The 19,189-nt window shown below is 37.3% G+C and overlaps 2 protein-coding genes and 1 non-coding gene across 3 annotated transcripts in view; 1 reads left to right on the top strand and 2 right to left on the bottom strand.

Moving 5' to 3' along the window:
• The window catches only part of SGIP1 (SH3GL interacting endocytic adaptor 1), a 197,708-nt gene that overhangs the window by 156,159 nt on the left and 22,360 nt on the right, over positions 1-19,189 (bottom strand). The gene's annotated exons all lie outside the window — the stretch shown is intronic.
• On the top strand, positions 13,564-18,261 carry LOC129069238 (THO complex subunit 2-like). The gene has a single exon (XM_054571857.1). The coding sequence runs from the start codon at positions 13,564-13,566 to the stop codon at positions 18,259-18,261; it is 4,698 nt and encodes a 1,565-aa protein (XP_054427832.1).
• On the bottom strand, positions 18,759-18,898 carry LOC129071538 (small Cajal body-specific RNA 11). The gene has a single exon (XR_008529270.1). It is a non-coding gene; the product is annotated as a small Cajal body-specific RNA 11 (non-coding RNA).

Below are 19,189 nucleotides of genomic sequence, written 5' to 3'. Positions count from 1 at the left end.
TATTGTATTAGCATCATTTAAGCATTTGTGAACTGAAATGTCCTTAATTATTTCATAATTATATTTTTAATAGTAGGGTTTGTTCAAATGAGGACCTTAGTTAATTTCCCATGTTGCTATAACTTGTAATAGTTCTTAAATATCTTAATTTAGAGTGCGTCCTCTTTGTCTCACCTTCATTTAAAAATCCCCGTGCCATTCAGTTAATGAAGAAAACTGGTATAATGTCCTAGTCTCAGTCCCACACATTTCATTTATCTGTTTGCTTCCTTATTGGTATAATTTAACTTTTTCTTGTGTTTTTCCTGTTTACTATAACTGGTAGTTTACTCTAAAAGGCGTAATTAGATTTAGCTTCATTTTTTTTAAGGCAAGAATACTATATAAATGGTATTGCATAGTTTATATTGCATCCCATTGAGAAGCAATTGATATCTGGTGTCCCACTCAGAGCGATGCTAAGATTGATGATCAGATTTACTTTGAAGAAGATGGCTTTACTAGTTACTGTGAATAAGATGGAACATGGTGAAGCCCCTTTGGTAGCAGGAAGATTAGGCATTATAGTATCACAGAAGAAATGAAGTGGGTGTGACCTAAGGCAGTAATACTAGAGAAATAGCCACATTCAAAAAATTAGTCTGGAGTAGAATTATTAAAAGATTGGAAATTTACTACAAGTTTGAATGGGGATGGGAATTGGGGCAGGTGAGCAAGTGGTGAGGACAAAAGAATATAAACTCATGACAGTGGAGAACTAAGTGTTTGTTGCTCAATACTGAACTCTTAATGCATTGTGCTTGCCATACAGGAGGTATTCAGTAGATAGTTGTTAAATGCATATATGATTGCTTGGATAGGTGGATAGATGGTGCTGAAACATTTAAAATTTAAACAATTAAAACATTAACATTTAAAAGAATGTTAACGTCCAACACTCATCTAATAGCTCGGGAAAGAATATGAAACATTCTTCAAATTTGATTTGCTTTTAGGATATTTGTCTATCTATGGCTTATAAGTACATCAGAAAAATGCTTAACATTGTAAAGTATATTCAAATTGTACAGCCCAAACAAATCTAAATTTATTCCTTGGAATGCATATCTGTATTATAGGAATGTGGGAATGAGCTCTGGGATATTTTGGTCTCAAACAGAAGTTTGGGAATGTCCCTAGTATGATGATAATGTGAGAATTTATACATGTCCACCTGGGGTCATTTCATATGGTAAAGTCAAGAGCATTAAAAATTGATAACAATAATAGATCAAGAAAGCCAAATCTGGGTCCTTCAAAAGATGGAATCAATGAACCAATAGGTTAACTAATAAAAGAGAGATGACAGAAATGGCCAGTATCAAAAATGAAAGAGAGACCATTATTATAGTTCCCATAGACATTAAAAAAATAATAAAGAAATCTTATGCTTACAAATTTGATAAGCTATATGAAATGTACCAATTCCATGAAAGGCACACAAACTCACCAAAACTCACACAAGAACAAATAGGAAAATAAGGCGCACTAAATGATAATAAAAACCTTTAAAATAAATAAACAAATAAATAAAATAAAAAACTTCTGTGCTGCAAGAGACAGTATCAAGAGAATGAGAAGATAGGTCATACATTGGGAAAAAATATTTGCAAAAGATACATCTGGTAAAGGACTTTTATCCTAAATAGTTTTAAAAAACCCTTTTAAAACTCAAGAAAATGAACATGATTAAAAAGTGGACCAAAAATCTGATGATATACAGATGGCAACACATAAAATATTTCAATATCATATATCATTAGGAATTTACCCATTAAGACATAATGAGACTCACTACACATGCACTAGAATGGCCAAAATCTAGAACATTGACAATACCAAATGCTGTGCTGACAAGGGAGAGGAGCACTAGGACCATTCATTCATTGCTGATAAGAATGCAAAATGGTACAGCCACTTTGGAAGACAGCTTAGCAGTTTTCTACAAAATTAAACATATTCTTACCATACAATCCAGCAATCATACTCCTTCATATTTATCCAATTATATTGAAAATGTGTCCACATGAAAACTGTCACACATATGTTTATCACAGCTTTATTCATGATTGCTAATACTAGGAATTAATTGAGATGTCCTTTAAAAGATGAATGGATAAATAAACAGTGGTTCATCCAGGCAAAGGAACATTGATATTCAGCACTAAAAAGAAATGAGATGTCAAGCCATGGAAAAAATATGAAAAAAAAATTAAATGTATATTTCTAAGTGAAAGAAGCCAATCTGAAAATAAACTTTATTAAATTTCATTTATAAGATGAACAAGTTCTGGTGATCTAATTTACAGCAGGACAATCACAGTTAACGAAACTATACTTTGGTTAACAACACTAAATGTCCTCATCACAAAAAAAGAAATTTTAATTTCCTGATGTGATAGAGGTATTTAACTAACCCTACTGTGGTAATCATTTCACAAGATACAAGTCTCAGATAATTACATTCTACAATATTTATATATAACATAGATATGTTATATGTCAACTATATTTCAAAAATATCTGAAAAAAATTAAGTTAACTAAAAACATAATAGGTAATGAAAACGATGATGTTTACAAAACCAAAACTTTAAAGACTTATAGGTCACTAAAGCAGTCTTTGGTCTTTAATCATGATGGTATTTTCCCATTTACTTTCTTCAGATAACATGTTTTCTATCTGGTAGATTACTATCTCTTCTGTTCTGAATGTTTCAAAGTATCTGGTGTTGTTCTTGTTTGTAAGGTAAGAAAGTTTGTATTAGAATATTCCTTCCTTCCAAATTGACAGCATCAATTGTCGTTAATAGCCACCTTTCAATGGCTTAAAAAATGAAAGGTTCATACATGTTTTACCAATGTGTATTTTTTAAATCCTTCCTCTCCTTTTTTACTAATTTAGACAATCTGATCCAAACTGCTTTAGTGCAGATTGGGCATTTGTTAATTGACATAAGTAAAAATTCAGGAATGGTACTGCTTGCAGACATACCCTGTCCCTGGGACTCAAACCAACCATCAGGGCACGCTGATGTTTGGCAAAGGATTCTCCTTTCTATGTAGAAATTTTTTTCTCAAAAATCCTCTATTTAGAAACTGTAGCCTCAGGCTCCCGTCTTCCCGGGTTTAAATTCAAAAGAACAGAGAGAGTACCACATAATTCCCGGAATTCATTCTGAGTCAACCAATCTAGATATTTCATCCATCTTTGATCCAATCACTGTGGGAATTTTATTTGTACAAGCTTCATCATTTCATGTTCTGATTGGCCAGCTCTGTGCCACATGCTCTGTGCCATACAGATGATTGGCTAGTTCCCCAAGGACATTTTGGATACTGATACTAGAAAAAGAGTAATGCATTCTAGGATGGCCAAAAAAAAAAATGCTTCCACAGTTATTCTGTTCTCATTATCATCCCCACCTTAGAGATGAAAAAGTGATACACACCAAGTGGTGTGGTTAGGGCTAGAATTCAGGTCTCCTCTCTCTTAGCTTGGAGTTATTCTATTCTACTAGATTGTGTTGCATACTAGGGTAAATATTCATTATGCTGAAAATGAATGAAAGAACTTGAATGAAAGAGTTTAATAAGAACTCTTATCTTATTAAAGTAAATAAAAATCTGTTATCTAGCAAAAAAAAGTATAGAAAGAAGTGTACTTTTTCTTGCTAGATAAAATAAAAGATTTTTGAGGCAAAATGTAAACATTTTTTTTCAAATTATCAGTTGTTATTCCAAATATTTCTGAAATTAAAATGATGAAAGGAACACAAATCAGCTCCAAAGAAGGTTGATGGCCCTAAGGGATAATAAGTGCTTATTATTTAAATCAATCTTAAAAAGGTCCCATAATTCAAACAGTAAATAGCTAGCAGACTGTGCTGAGGTGAGTTGCTTAGCATTAGATGAGCACCTTACTGCTCCTCTAAATAGTTTACATAGTTTCTGGTTTAATTTCCAACATATTCTAGCTGAATGGTTAATTTCCCCCAATAAAAGGAAGATATTAAAGTAAATATACCTTTCATTCAGTGAATAACTGGTCTGGGTTGAACCTAACTGAAGCTATAACAACCTAGAATAATTTACCTGAAACAAAATTTGCTTCGACCCTGAAAATGGATTTATTAATGGAAATAAGATCAAAATTTAAAATCCAGACTAGACTATTCTATTTTAGTACCTCCCACTTTTTGATTTCTCCTAGAAGTGCAACAAGGTAGAACTGATAAGTTTTTCTTGATAAACTAAACTTTAAATTGTACAAGGGCAAAGACCTTTCCTGTTGTACTCACTACTGGGCATCTACACAGAGACTAGCGCAGGGAAGATTAAAATAAAGTGTGCTGAATGAATGAGCAAGTAGATGGTTTATTTAACTTCCAGCTCTTGGATTCCACTGTTACATACTTTGTTTTCTTTAACTCTAAGCCCAAATTTCAGAAAGTTATTCCCAGTGTAACCCCAATTTTATAAATTCCTCCCCCTCCTCAGAGCTATCTTGTAGTTATTGTCCATAGTCCTTTCACTTAGAATTTGTTTACTGCCACATCATTTTCATGTGTTATCTTACAGTCCTCAATTAAACTGTAAGTTTCTTGATGTCAGAAACCTAAGTGTATCCTTTTAAGGCACCTACAACTTAATACAGCCTTCAAATGCTTAAGTGTGAATTTTTATTTATTTCTGACCACGGAGACAGTTTTTGGATAGACACACTAAAGAGAAATACAGTATGATGTTTAAAACACAAAAATAAACAAAAGCCAGGCCACAGAAAATAAGAGTCCATTAACAGAAGGAAGGGATAAATTCTTTCAGAGTTAATTAGATAATTATATTTGGGCAATAAATTGGTTCCAAGTTTTCCAGCACAAAAACAAAAATGAAGATACCCAAATTACATGTCAGAAAATTATGCACTGGCAGAAACATTGTTTTCCCTGACATTAAACCCAAGTAGAAGTTCACCAGAGTTCATTGTAGTAGAAAACAAATGGGCATTGGAATCAGGGGGTCCTGCTTTTACATAACAAGGCATTTAAACACTCAGACCAGACCTCAGCATCTTCCTTTGGAAAATGAGGATTTTGATAACTATAAACCCCTCAAGGTCACTGGAAGGAGTGTTATTATTAAGCTGGTAAAATCATCATCATCATCATCATCATCATCATCTCAATAGCATTGCATGCTCACTGTAACTGTGCTGAGGTCTCTATGTGTAATAGTCATTTCCCTCTCATTCCCTCTTATGAGGGAGGCAACTGAAGTGTGGGAGGAAACAACTGGCCTAAGGTTCCACAGCCGGCCAACTGAGTGACTGTCAGTGGCACTGGATCAAAGTTAATTTCCTTTTCCTTGCACCACCACATTTTTACAAAAAGAATAATCCGTGCAGCGTGACTTCTTATATGCATCATTTCCTCAGGACTATGGGGCATCCTTGGACCATATTTGGACCAATATAAAGAGGATATGGCAGATGACACAGAAATCTCATGTATCTTCAAAATTATACAAAATGCTTTCTCTGTGTTTTTTTGGCATGTTTGCCAAATGGTATGCATTGGTTTAGATCAGTCAGGTTAAACCACAGCTTTCTCAGACTCAGCCTCACTGAATTTTACCTGGTTACTGAGCACAGTAACATATTGCCTCCAGCCTCATCCCATCACTCTCTGCCTCCAAGATCTTAGTACCAGGGGAGGCAGAAGTCAAAAGAGCATTTACCGCTTAGGGAGCTACAGGACAGTCAATGGACTGAGTTTGAAGGGACACTAGGTCAAGTTCAGATATGCCACTCCTTAGGAATAGGATCTTGGGAAGGTCACTCTCAAATGACTATCTCTATTGATAGAGTGAATAAGCTGGACAAGCTTAGTAATCATCTGTTGCTTCTTTAGAGACCTGTCTCAGGGATTCTGGGACTGCTACTCTAGCATAAGGAGGAGATTAAGATATCCTTAACCACTATCTTAATCCTGACTGGCTCCATTTTTGGTGGTTTTTGTGTACTGGGCGTTGACTTTAATTTGGTTTAAAAGGGGCTTCTGACCCACTGAACTAGGTGATTGGTAATGGGCCTGGTTTAATAATCTCTGAATGCACATCCATTTCTGACTGTACTGACTGTACTAGGTCGGACCTCTGTTACAATTTGCCACTAATAGTAGGTTTACTAATAGAAAAGTTAAGGTAGAGACTTTCTTCTTTCTCTTTGCTAATTTCTGACGAGAAGTAAAATAGTTCAAATGATATTCTTTCTCTGAAATTAGCAAAGAGATGGTCAAAGGAGACATTGGTCGCAAGTGAGGGCAGATAAATTGGAAAATTATTTACTGCTTCCAACAAATTAGCTGGATGAAAAAAGAACCCTTTCTCCCCTTTACCATTGTGCAGAGGAAGTAAACAAAACATTCCATTCTATGTGATTCAGAATTTCCCAGATGCTAAGCCAGTTAGCCCACTGGAGAGCTCTAAATCACTAGGACTTTCCCAAAGCATCCACAGGGCACAGAACCATCTCTTGTGAAAGAGACAGGGGCGAAGTGGACTGCCCGCCAGGCTTCCAGTCAGGAGATCTGGTCATGGTCTCCTCTGCTTCTCCTTGTTTGGAACTGGGCAAGTCATTTTCTTCTCTGGTCTTGGTTTCCGACATGTGTTACCGAAGTCCCTTCTTGCCACAATTTAGTGTGTTCCTCCAAATAATCCAGGAGTCAGCCTAATGGATAGCCCCAAGTCCTCTGGGTTCTGTTATGCTTCTCAGTATTGAGGTAGAAATGCCTCAAGCCTCAACCCTGTGGACCAGCTATATTCAACCAGTGGGCCACAAGAATTTTTAAAGCATGCACTATCTGACTATTTAATCAGGGGCAGTAACCTCTTTTCCCTTAGGCTGTCAAGTTAAAAAAATGACAACATTCAACACAACACTAGCTGTCTGGTGTTAATGCCCTGACTTGAACCATAAATATTAGGTCATATAACAGAGTCACATTTTATTGGTCACGTCACATAATAAGGTTGTGTCTAATTGCTTAATTCTTGGTATCAGAAATCCTGGTACCAAGTATAGACACCTCATTTTTTAAGAGTCAATTTGGAACGAAATTGGGGGGGTAATTACTATTATTATTGTTTTTGTAAATCAATCAAAATTATACCTATTTTTTGTCAAATTGGCAAAAATATATAATATTTTTGTAGGTGCTCCATTTAATATTAGCTATTATTCACCGTTGGTATAGTTTTTGGTATGCCACAGAATTTTAGTAATTAGTTTGTGTGTGCAATGAGGTGTGAAAGGTTGAAAATCACTGCTGTAGACCATGATACATCCACTGACCACCCCCTCAGTGCCTCCAAGGTTTACTGGGTGGGTTATATCCCTCTTAGGCATATCTTGTTCAGATGATCCATTTACACTGAATTCTTGAGACTGTGCTTTTCATAGTTGATTTTTATTTTCCTCTCTACATCATACTAATATTTCAGGACATGCTTTCTCTTTTCCAATTTCCTCTAAATATCACATACTAAAAATTGGTAGATAATAAACATTAACAATGATAACAAAGAGGGAATAGCAAAAGAAAGGTTACACTGCAGCAAAGCAGGTTACTTAAAACTGAATTGTAAATATTTCTATTCTTAACAATTATAGGTCATTATTATCATAGAGATCTGCCAAATTCCTTTATTGCCCCTCAGCCCTTCATTCTGCTACAAATCCTTGCTCACTTTCATCTTTTCCAAGTCCCCTCCTGGGTAATTCCTGGATATTTAAAATATTTCCAACTTCATTTTATAGAGTAAGTCAGCTTTCCCTTCCTTTTCTTAATAATTTTTCCTTTGCCATGCCCTGAGGCTAGTTTTCCACAGCTAAGAGGTTTTTTTTTTCTAATTGTTCTCTTTGTTTTTTGGTTTCCTTATCTGTAAAATGGGAAAACCATAGTTTTGTGGCTTATTGTGAGGCTTCAATGAGATAATGCTTGCTTTGTACCCCATAGTAGGTGCTCAGTTTAATGTTTGTTGTTATTCACTATTGGTATTTGCAGTACTTGATAATCTTTCGGGATTGTTTTTCAGAATTAGAGACAAAATGTGTGTAATACAGGGCCTGCCTCACTGAAGGCATATAAAAATATGTAAATGTATTAATATTTACAGAGGGTTTACTTAATGCCAAGTACTCTTCTCTTTATGCACATCTAATATTCACAGGAGCCAAGAGAGGTAGGTGTTGCTTTTATCCTCATTTGACAGATAAGCAAACTGAAGCAAACCAAAGTTAAGTAACTTGCCTTTAGCTCACACAGCTGGTTAGTGACACAATTCAGATTTAAACTCAGGCAATTGGACTTCAGAGTCTGAATTTACCAATCAGTTCATTCTGCCTTTTAAGTTTTTTAGTAGCATTCATAAATAAATGAAGACAGAAGTTTCATTCATGAACATTTTAGCTATAGGAATTTATATCAAGGACAAATTCTCTTAAGATCCTTTTAAAAGTAATTTTTGGCATTTCACTAGGTCTTTCAGGAATGTTATCAAGAAGTGTTGTGTTTTGTTTTTTTTTTTGGACTGGTTACTGTAAAATTAATCTAGTGTCTAAACAGAACAATGCTGCCCAATGCTAAATTATTAGATTTCAACAACTAGAACAAGAAAGTATTGGATTTCAGAGTTTCCTCTATTTGTCTAGATGTATTTGCTACAAGGATGATATTACTAATGGAAATCATACAACTAAGTAAAGCCAACAGCAAAATCATTCTGGTACTTATTTTGCAGTCATACAATTGTTTCTGTCCTGTATTCTAAGCAAGCATCCATGACCAGCTTGCCCAGGGAAAAGCTGAAGTTAAGATTATTTTTCTAAATTCATACCAAACACTTTAGACATCAACTTCAGGTATAACTAATCCAATGAAAGAAAAAAAGAGGATTGGGCCTCCAGGCCCTCTGCTACAGATCTGCAATGAGATGGTCTACTGCCCCTGAAATGAAGGCCTTTTGTTGGGGAGTGTGTGAGAGTAGACACTGGGCTGGCTGCAAAGCCAGTGCCCATTCTTTCTCTCCCCACTGATAATATATTTCCTCTTTTCAACATAACCTGGACTTTTTTCCTCTACTCATCTATGTGTTTCAAGGAACACTAACACCCTCCTCCTCCCTGCTTCCAGCAAGAGGACCCTGATTATCCTGATTATGCTAAGCCATCACCGTCACCTTTTTCTCCTGGTAAACCTTTGAGTTAGAAATAGGCTCCTGAATTGAAATGTGAGATGCTTGCTTGGGGCTTCTAGGAAAGGTATCTGGGTTCTAAACAGAGACTCCCCAGAGACAGCTCCTTTCTGCCTCTGGATATTGTTTTATTTGAAGGTAATGCCTGTACCACTCATAGCCATTTTGCAATGCTGAGGATGGCAGAACAGAGAGAAGAAAGCCCGAGTCTTTGATGGACCTATGAAGTCATGTGCATTTCTGCGCCTAGAGCCTGGTTTTGGCTCTCTCTGCTTTTCAATTGTGTAAGATAATAATTCTTATTGTTTACGACAATTTGAGTCAGACTTTTCTCTTATTTGAAGCTCTGAGCATTCTAAGTCATTGCATGTATATTTGTGCTGGCTTGTGCCAGTGCATGTATTAGGAAGAGAGGGTAAACTAGACTGCTTTTAGGAAAAGGAGGTAGCTCTAACATAAGCCAGGATGAAACAGATATCTAGGATCTGCCCAAACCTGAAACATGGCAAATCTGCTAGCTTGCTACCCAAAGTATAGTCCTGGGACCAGCACCATTGACCTCACCTATGAACTTAATAGAAATGCAGAATCTCAAGCCCTACCTCTGACTTACTGCATTAGAACATGCATTTGAATAAGATTGGTAGATGTTTCCTATAAACATTAAAGTCAAAGAAGCATTTATCTATCATAGGATACTTGAATCCTGGAAAATAAGGAGGAGAAAGGGGCCCAGCAAGATGGTTCTCCAGGCCTCTCTTGAGGACTTTAAAAGCTCAGCTTTCTTTTCCTTTCTCTTGTCCCTAGTTCGGAGGAAGGGCCTGCAAGTCACTTATATGCACTAGCCCCTCTTTAGGTCCCCTTTTCTAAAGCTTATGCTCACTGACACTTTGAAGCCAACTTACTATGCCTGCAGGGTAAGATTCTGGGCTGTTCCTCTGAAGCCCAGGTGACAAGGGATGCCTCTTCCTGCTGTGATGGCTCCTGTAAGAAGGCTCCTATTAAACCAAGAGAACCACACACAAACACAGCCATTGTTTATTAATTCAAATTGGGGCAAGAAAAGCCAAATTGGAAGGACAGGCTAATCCATAGCTGCCAACCTAGCATATGGGGTACAGAAAGAGCTCAGGCAGGACCTGGTGTGAAATTTGTAGGGCTAGATGCAAAATAAAAAGGTAGGGCCCCTTGTTCAAAAATTGTTAAGAATTTCAAGAAGGCAATCACAGAGTATTAAACCAAATGCAGGGCCCTTTTAAGCCTTATGCAACTGCACAGGTTGCATACCCATGAAGCCAGCCCTGCTGCCAAGATAAAATGAGGAGGAAAGAAATGAATGCAGTTGTCCCTGCTTTCAGAAAACTTTTTGCAATGAAGAGAAATTGTTATTGGAACAGGTCTATAATTGGTTCACAGTAAATAAGACTATGTGATAAAACCACTCATACTAAAATTAGTTTTTTATTTCTTCAAATTTACCACATGCAAAGCACATGACTAGTTTCTTGGATTCTACTACTACTACTAAAAAGTCCCCCAGTCCTCATAGGGCTCACTAATGTTAGTGGGCATACTAACATTAAAGTAGGACTATAATCTGAGACAGCAGATTATTTAAAGTAAAAATCCAAAAAGTATTAAGAATTTGTAATTGAATCACAAATGCACAAAATCTGTCCTCTATAGATTAGTAAAGTTTCCTTCCTAACAAAAGTTATTTGTATATGGGCAAACATTTTTAAATTTATTTTTTATTTAAGTGTAGTTGGTATATAATCTTATATTGGGTATACTAATTTCAGGTGTACAATATAGTGATTTGGCATTTTTATATCTTACAATGTAATGGTCCCACTAATTCTAGTAATCATCTGTCCCCATGTAAATCGATCACAATATTTTTGACTATATTCCCTTTCCCCTTCTTACCCACCTGCCCACCCCCTCCCTTCTGGCAAACATACCTCTGGTCTCTGTTTCCATGAGTCTGTTTTTGTTGTTGTTATTTGTTTGTTTGCTTTGTTTTTGGCTTTCACATATAAGTGAAATCATATGGTACTTTGGCTTTCTCTTACTCCTCTTAGCATAATACCTGCTATATCCATCCATGTTGTCCAAATGGCAAGACTTCATTCTATTTTATTTCTGTGTTATGAGCGCGCGCGCGCACACACACACACACACACACACATATACATATAATATCTTCTTTATCCATTCATCTATTGATGGACATCTAGGTGGCTCCCATATCTTAGCTATTGCCCGTAGGGCTGCAAAAAAATAAACCCATAAAAGTGCATGTAATGGAACTGGAAAGCATTATGCTAAGTGAAATAAGCCAGGAGGTGAAAGACAAATACCATATGACTTCATCTTTAAGTATGACCTAATCAACAAAACAAACAAGCAAGAAAAATATAACCAACAACATTGAAAGAAAAAACAAACTGACTGTAACCAGAGGGGAGGTGGGAGCGGGGTAACAGGAAAAAAAAGGGGAAGGCCAAGTCAAGGAACATGTATAAAGGACCCATGGACAAAGCCAAAGTGGGAAAGGATTGAGGGTGGGAGTTGAGGGTGGGTAGGGCAGGGGAAAGTGGTGGCAGGAAAATGGAGACAAAGCTATTCGAACAATAAAAAAATAAAAGTAAATAAAATAAATAGCCCTGGCTGGTGTGGCTCAGTGTATTGAGTGTCGGCCTGCAAATCGAAGGGTCACTGGTTCGATCCCAATAAGGGCACATGCCTGGGTTGTGGTTCAGGCCCTCAGTGGGAGGCACACAAGAAGCAACCACACATTGATGCTTCTCTCCCTGTCTTTCTACCTCCCATCCCTTCTCTCTAAAAATAAATAAAATCAAACCTTTAAAAAATAAAATACAAAAGCACTACAATTAAAAAAAACAACATAGAAGTGCATATATCTTTTCACATCAGTGTTCTCATTTTCTTTGAATAAATACCCAGAAGTGGAATTGCTGAGTCATATTGTATATCTATCTTTAGTTTTTTTGAGAATCGACGTACTGTTTTCCATAGGAGCTGTACCAGTTTGCAGTCCCACCAACAGTGTACAACAGTTTCCTTTCCTCCACATTCTTTTTAAATGAGGTCAAGAAGTAGGCTGTTCTGGGTTTCTAGTTTCTAAATTTCTGAGTTTCTGGTTGTGGGATGAGGCACATCATTTTGCCTACATAGCAATGTTGTCTGGTGTGTGCGTCTACCTATTTTTCTCCTGCATGGGGTCTTTCTGCTACTCCTTTTCTTCTAAACATCTTCCTAAAACATCTATCCCAATCCTATTGCCAGAGGTGGGCAGACAAAAATGAAATGACCTGTTTTCCTGAGGTGTTTGGAGAATGCTTGGCAAGGGCTAAGAGATCCAAACATGTGTAAGAGAGATTGAAGAAATCTGTATTTAATGTCAGGCTCAAATGAGAAAGAGAAAAAAAAGAGGCAGCTTATTTTAGACCTCCCAAAGCCTAGAAATAGTGAGCAATTTGTGAGGAGTCTGATGCAAGCTGCATTTGGGCAAGTTGATTAATTAGCAAAGTTGGCCATTAGCATGGAGTGGGAAATTCAGCAGTCTCATGTCACAACTATTTGCACAAAAATCTAAAGCTATTTCACTGATTCAGATGTAGACTTGACTTTTGACATCTGGACAAAAATCCCTAAATTATAATTACTACTCCAGAGATAACAGGGCATGTTGTGATGTGGTTGCTGGACACTCGGCGAGGTATATTCTTCACTTGACCCCATCTAACCCCCTACGTCCCCAAGTGGGCAATTCATATTCACACCGCAGAAAACCTACATGTTACTCCTGGTTGTGAGTCTAAAATACATTTTATGAATACTAGAAACCTGAATGTTAAACTTGTAAATATCAAGATACTACTGTAATTGTCATTGGTCAAGCATGGACTCAGAAAACATAATTTAACGAAGCTGACATTTGCTTAGATAACTGGAATACACGTGATCAAGATCTAGATTCTTCTGAGGAAAAACTTTTCAAATACAGCAAATTAATATTTTCTTGAAAAACCAAGAGGAAGACAGTTTAAGACATCTCGCGTTACACAGCATTTTATGCATGATGAAAGCACTTGCCCTTTAAAAAACGCTTCCTGGGACGAAGAGTGGGGGGCGGGGAATCGGAAAGCGAACTCGCAGTTCCCGGCATTCCTAGTGGGCGGAGCTTCCCTTTGACCCCGCCTGCGTGCTACACATCCGGGCTTCTGTTGCTAAGGAGGGGAAGATGGAGGCCGCGAAAGTGTTGGTTCCCGTAGCGTGGATAAAAAACTGGGAGAAATCAGGGAGAGGTGAATTTTTGGACTTATGTTGGATCCTCAGTGAAAATAAAAGCCATGACAGTTCGACTTACAGAGATTTCCAGCGAGCTGTCTATGAGTTATCATACCATGTCATAAAAGGAACTCTGAAGCATGAACAGGCATCTAATGTTTTTAATGACATCAGTGAATTTCGTGAGGATATGCCCTCCATTCTTGCTGATGTATTCTGCATACTAGATATTGAGACAAACTGTTTAGAAGAAAAAAGCAAGAGAGACTATTTTACGCAATTGGTATTGGCGTGTTTGTATTTAGTTTCGGACTCGATTCTAAAGGAACGCTTGGATCCAGAAACATTGGAATCATTAGGGCTTATAAAACAATCACAGCAATTCAATCAAAGGTCAGTAAAAATCAAGACAAAACTTTTTTATAAGCAGCAAAAATTCAATTTGTTGAGAGAAGAAAATGAAGGTTATGCCAAGCTGATTGCCGAATTGGGGCAAGATTTATTGGGAGATATTACTAGTGATTTAATCTTAGAAAATATCAAATCTTTAATAGGATGCTTTAATCTGGATCCCAATAGAGTTTTGGATGTCATTTTAGAAGTGTTTGAATGCAGGCCAGAACATGATGACTTCTTTATATCTTTATTGGAATCTTACATGAGTATGTGTGAGCCGCAAACACTGTGTCATATTCTTGGGTTCAGATTCAAGTTTTACCAGTTACCAAATGGAGAGACTCCTTCATCTTTATACAGAGTTGCAGCAGTGCTTCTACAAGTTAATCTTATTGATTTAGAGGATCTTTATGTACACCTTCTTCCACCTGATAACTGCATTATGGACGAATATAAAGGAGAAATTGTGGAAGCTAAACAAATTGTTAGAAAACTTACAATGGTTGCGTTATCTTCAGAAAAAACTGATAAGCGAGAGAAAGAAAAGGAAAAAGAAGGGGAGAAGGTGGAAAAGTCACCTGACAACCAAAAACTTGGTTTGTTGGAAGCCTTATTAAAGATTGGTGATTGGCAGCATGCACAGAACATTATGGATCAGATGCCTCCATACTATGCTGCTTCACATAAGCTAATAGCTCTTGCTCTTTGCAAGCTCATTCACATAACTATTGAGCCTCTCTACAGAAAGGTTGGCATTCCTAAAGGTGCTAAAGGCTCACCTGTTAATGCTTTGCAGAATACAAGAGCACCAAAACAAGCAGAGAGCTTTGACGATTTGAGGAGAGATGTATTCAATATGTTCTGTTACCTTGGTCCTCACCTTTCTCATGATCCCATTTTATTTGCAAAAGTAGTGCGCATAGGCAAATCGTTTATGAAGGAGTTTCAGTTTGATGGAAGCAAACAAGAGGATAAAGAGAAAATGGAAGTTATCCTTAGCTGTTTGCTTAGCATTACTGACCAGGTACTACTTCCATCTCTTTCTTTGATGGGCTGCAATGCTTGTATGTCTGAGGAACTATGGGGAATGTTTAAAACATTTCCATATCAGCATAGATACCGTCTGTATGGCCAGTGGAAGAATGAAACTTATAATAGTCACCCACTTTTAATAAAAGTTAAAGCTCAAACAATAGACAGAGCCAAATATATCATGAAGCGCCTAACCAAGGAAAATGTGAAGCCTTCTGGAAGACAAATTGGGAAGCTGAGCCACAGCAATCCAACCATTTTGTTTGATTATATCTTGTCACAAATACAGAAGTATGATAACTTAATAACACCTGTAGTAGATTCACTGAAATACCTCACTTCATTGAATTATGATGTCTTGGCCTATTGTATCATTGAAGCTTTAGCGAATCCAGAAAAGGAGAGAATGAAACATGATGATACAACCATCTCGAGCTGGTTTCAGAGTCTGGCTAGTTTCTGTGGTGCAATTTTTCGTAAATATCCAATTGATCTTGCTGGTCTTCTTCAATATGTGGCTAATCAGCTAAAGGCAGGCAAAAGCTTTGACCTGCTTATATTGAAAGAAGTGGTACAAAAAATGGCAGGGATAGAAATTACAGAGGAAATGACAATGGAGCAACTAGAGGCCATGACTGGTGGAGAGCAACTAAAAGCAGAAGGTGGTTATTTTGGCCAGATCAGAAACACAAAAAAGTCCTCCCAGAGATTAAAGGACGCATTACTGGACCATGATCTTGCTCTTCCCCTCTGTTTGATTATGGCTCAGCAGAGGAATGGGGTGATCTTTCAGGAAGGTGGAGAGAAACATTTAAAACTTGTGGGAAAGCTCTATGATCAGTGTCATGATACCCTGGTACAGTTTGGTGGATTTTTAGCATCTAATCTAAGCGCAGAAGATTATATTAAGAGAGTGCCTTCAATTGATGTGCTCTGTAATGAATTTCATATACCCCATGATGCAGCATTTTTCCTGTCTAGGCCAATGTATGCCCACCATATTTCATCTAAGTATGACAAACTTAAAAAATTAGAAAAGGGAAGTAAACAACAACATAAAGTTCACAAGTACATTACATCATGTAAAATGGTGATGGCCCCTGTCCATGAAGCAGTGGTCTCCTTGCATGTTTGCAAAGTCTGGGATGACATCAGCCCTCAATTCTATGCCACATTCTGGTCATTGACAATGTATGACCTTGCAGTTCCACACACCAGCTATGAACGGGAAGTCAGTAAACTTAAAATCCAGATGAAAGCAATTGATGACAATCAGGAAATGCCTCCAAATAAAAAGAAAAAAGAGAAGGAGCGCTGTACCGCCCTTCAGGACAAGCTTCTTGAAGAAGAAAAGAAACAGATGGAGCATGTACAGCGTGTTCTACAGAGACTGAAATTGGAAAAGGACAACTGGCTTTTAGCAAAATCTACCAAAAATGAGACCATCACAAAATTTCTACAGCTGTGTATATTTCCTCGATGTATATTTTCAGCAATTGATGCTGTTTACTGTGCTCATTTCATTGAACTGATACATCAACAGAAAACTCCAAATTTTTCCACACTTCTTTGCTATGACCGAATTTTCTCTGACATAATTTTCACAGTTGCAAGCTGTACTGAAAATGAAGCTAGTCGATATGGGAGATTTCTTTGCTGCATGTTAGAGACTGTAACCAGGTGGCACAGTAATAGAGCCACATATGAAAAAGAATGTGGAAATTATCCAGGATTCCTTACTATATTACGGGCAACTGGATTCAACGGTGGAAATAAAGCCGATCAATTGGACTATGAAAATTTTCGACATGTTGTACATAAGTGGCATTACAAAATAACCAAGGCTTCGGTACATTGCCTTGAAACAGGCGAGTATATTCACATCAGGAATATCTTGATTGTGCTAACAAAAATACTTCCTTGGTACCCAAAAGTTTTGAATCTGGGTCAGGCTTTGGAAAGCAGAGTGCTTAAAATCTGCCAAGAAGAAAAAGACAAGAGGCCTGATCTATATGCATTGGCTATGGGCTACTCTGGGCAGTTAAAAAGCAGAAAGTCATATATGATACCTGAAAATGAGTTTCATCACAAAGACCCTCCTCCAAGGAATGCAGTTGCCAGTATACAAAATGGGCCTAGTGGTGGGTCTTCTTTGTTGTCCATAGGAAGTGCTTCTAAATATCATGAAAGCAGTGCTGAGGAGAATGATAAATCAAGGGAGAGATCTCAGTGTGGTGTGAAAGCCGCTAATAAAGTGTCTAGTGCCACACTGAAAGGGAATTCAACCAATGGAAATAGTGGCTCTAACAGCAGCAAAACTGTTAAAGAAAATGACAAAGAAAAAGGGAAAGAGAAAGAAAAAGAGAAAGGAGAAAAGACTCCAGCTACTACTCCAGAGACCAGGGTACTTGGTAAAGATGTTAAAGAAAGATCGAAGGAAGAGCGGCCAAATAAAGATGAAAAAGCAAGAGAGACAAAGGAAAGAACACCTAAGTCCAACAAAGAGAAAGAAAAATTCAAGAAGGAAGAAAAAGCTAAAGATGAGAAACTCAAGACCACTCTCCCCAATGTAGAATCAAAATCAACTCAAAAAAGGGAAAGAGAGAAGGAGCCATCCAGAGAAAGAGATCTAGCAAAGGACGTGAAATCAAAGGAAAATGCCAAAGGAGAAAAAACACCAGTTTCTGGCTCCCTGAAGTCACTTGTTCCCCGATCAGATATTACTGAGTCTGAAAGGGAACAAAAACGCCGCAAAATTGATACCCACCCTTCTCCATCGCATTCTTCCACAGTAAAGGACAGTCTCATCGAACTCAAGGAGTCTTCAGCAAAAGTCTTCCTTAATCATACTCCTTCACCACTGTCCAAGAGTAAGGACAAAGAAATGGTCAAGAAAGACTTGGACAAGTCAAGGAAAAGATCCAGAGAAAGAGAAAGAAAAGATGAAAAGGACAGGAAAGAGTGGAAAAGGGAACACTCAAACCATGACTGTGAAGTGCTACCAAACTTAGCCAAGAAGCGAAAGGAGGAAAATGGAACAATGGTGGTTTCAAAACACAAAAGTGAAAGTCCATGTGAGTCTCCTTATCCAAATGAGAGAAACAAGGAAAAAAATAAGTCAAAATCTTCAGGCAAAGAAAAAGGCAGTGATTCATTTAAATCTGAAAAGACAGATAAGATCTCCTCCAATGGCAAAAAGGGTATGTACAGACCCTTAAGCTGAAGGTCTCCCAGAGGAAGATGCCAAAGCTCCCTGCATCAATCTCAGAACGATATCTCCCATAAGGAAAAGCTTCTGGTGCTGTCCAGTTAATGGGAATCTGCTTTAAGTCAGAAGATGAATATAAACCACCATCCTCTTGATGAGACATTCCAAAGTAACTGATTTTCAGAACATTCTTTTCACCTCCAGTCAGTTTCTTGCAGCAAGGTCCCTGTGTATACATTTTTTTTTTACTTAAGATTTGCCATCCAGAAGTGGCATCTAATGAAAATTACCCACTAACTGTTTACTAACTGTTAACTAACTTTTTTCTCAGAAAGGAGAGGAAATCACCTCCTGGAACCAGTTCATTAATGATGTAGATAGACTGCATTTGTGTGTGAACTCCTGTAAATTTGGCAATATTGAGACGATTGTATTGCTTAAGATTTTGACTTCTTGTAAAAATTTTAATTTCAGTTCCTGGGAAAGATCATCTTTACATGGTTTTTTTTTTAATTGTCCTCTCATGCCTTTAAGAGCCAGCCCTGTACTCAGGACAACCCTCTTAAACTGAGAGGGAGACTGCTGTATGTCCTGTCAGATTCCCCTCTTACAACTGAGCACAGGGGAGTAGAGAAAGCATAGGCCAGGACATCTTTACATGTTTTACCAGCAATAGCAGTTTTATCCTTTAGTATATATGCCCTTAAATATGTCATCAAATTTTCTCTTGCTCAGTAATTCTCCCATTGTCACATCTTCATGATTGAGAAACCATTTCTTATTCTAGTTATGGCCATACTGATACCATGACACTCTTGATTGGAACATATACATTTTTGCCATTTAAAAAATTGAGATAAAATTTACAGAACATAAAACTCACCATTTAAAAGTGGTTTTTAGTGTAGTCACTATATTGTATAAACATCACCACTAATTTTAG

This window comes from Pteronotus mesoamericanus, unplaced genomic scaffold, assembly GCF_021234165.1.
Source record: "Pteronotus mesoamericanus isolate MK-2021 breed Mesoamerican mustached bat unplaced genomic scaffold, CSHL_Meso_final contig_105, whole genome shotgun sequence".
NCBI classification, from domain to species: domain Eukaryota; kingdom Metazoa; phylum Chordata; class Mammalia; order Chiroptera; family Mormoopidae; genus Pteronotus; species Pteronotus mesoamericanus.
Note: the sequence above shows the minus strand (reverse complement) of the source record. Positions and strands in the feature narration are given on the sequence as shown.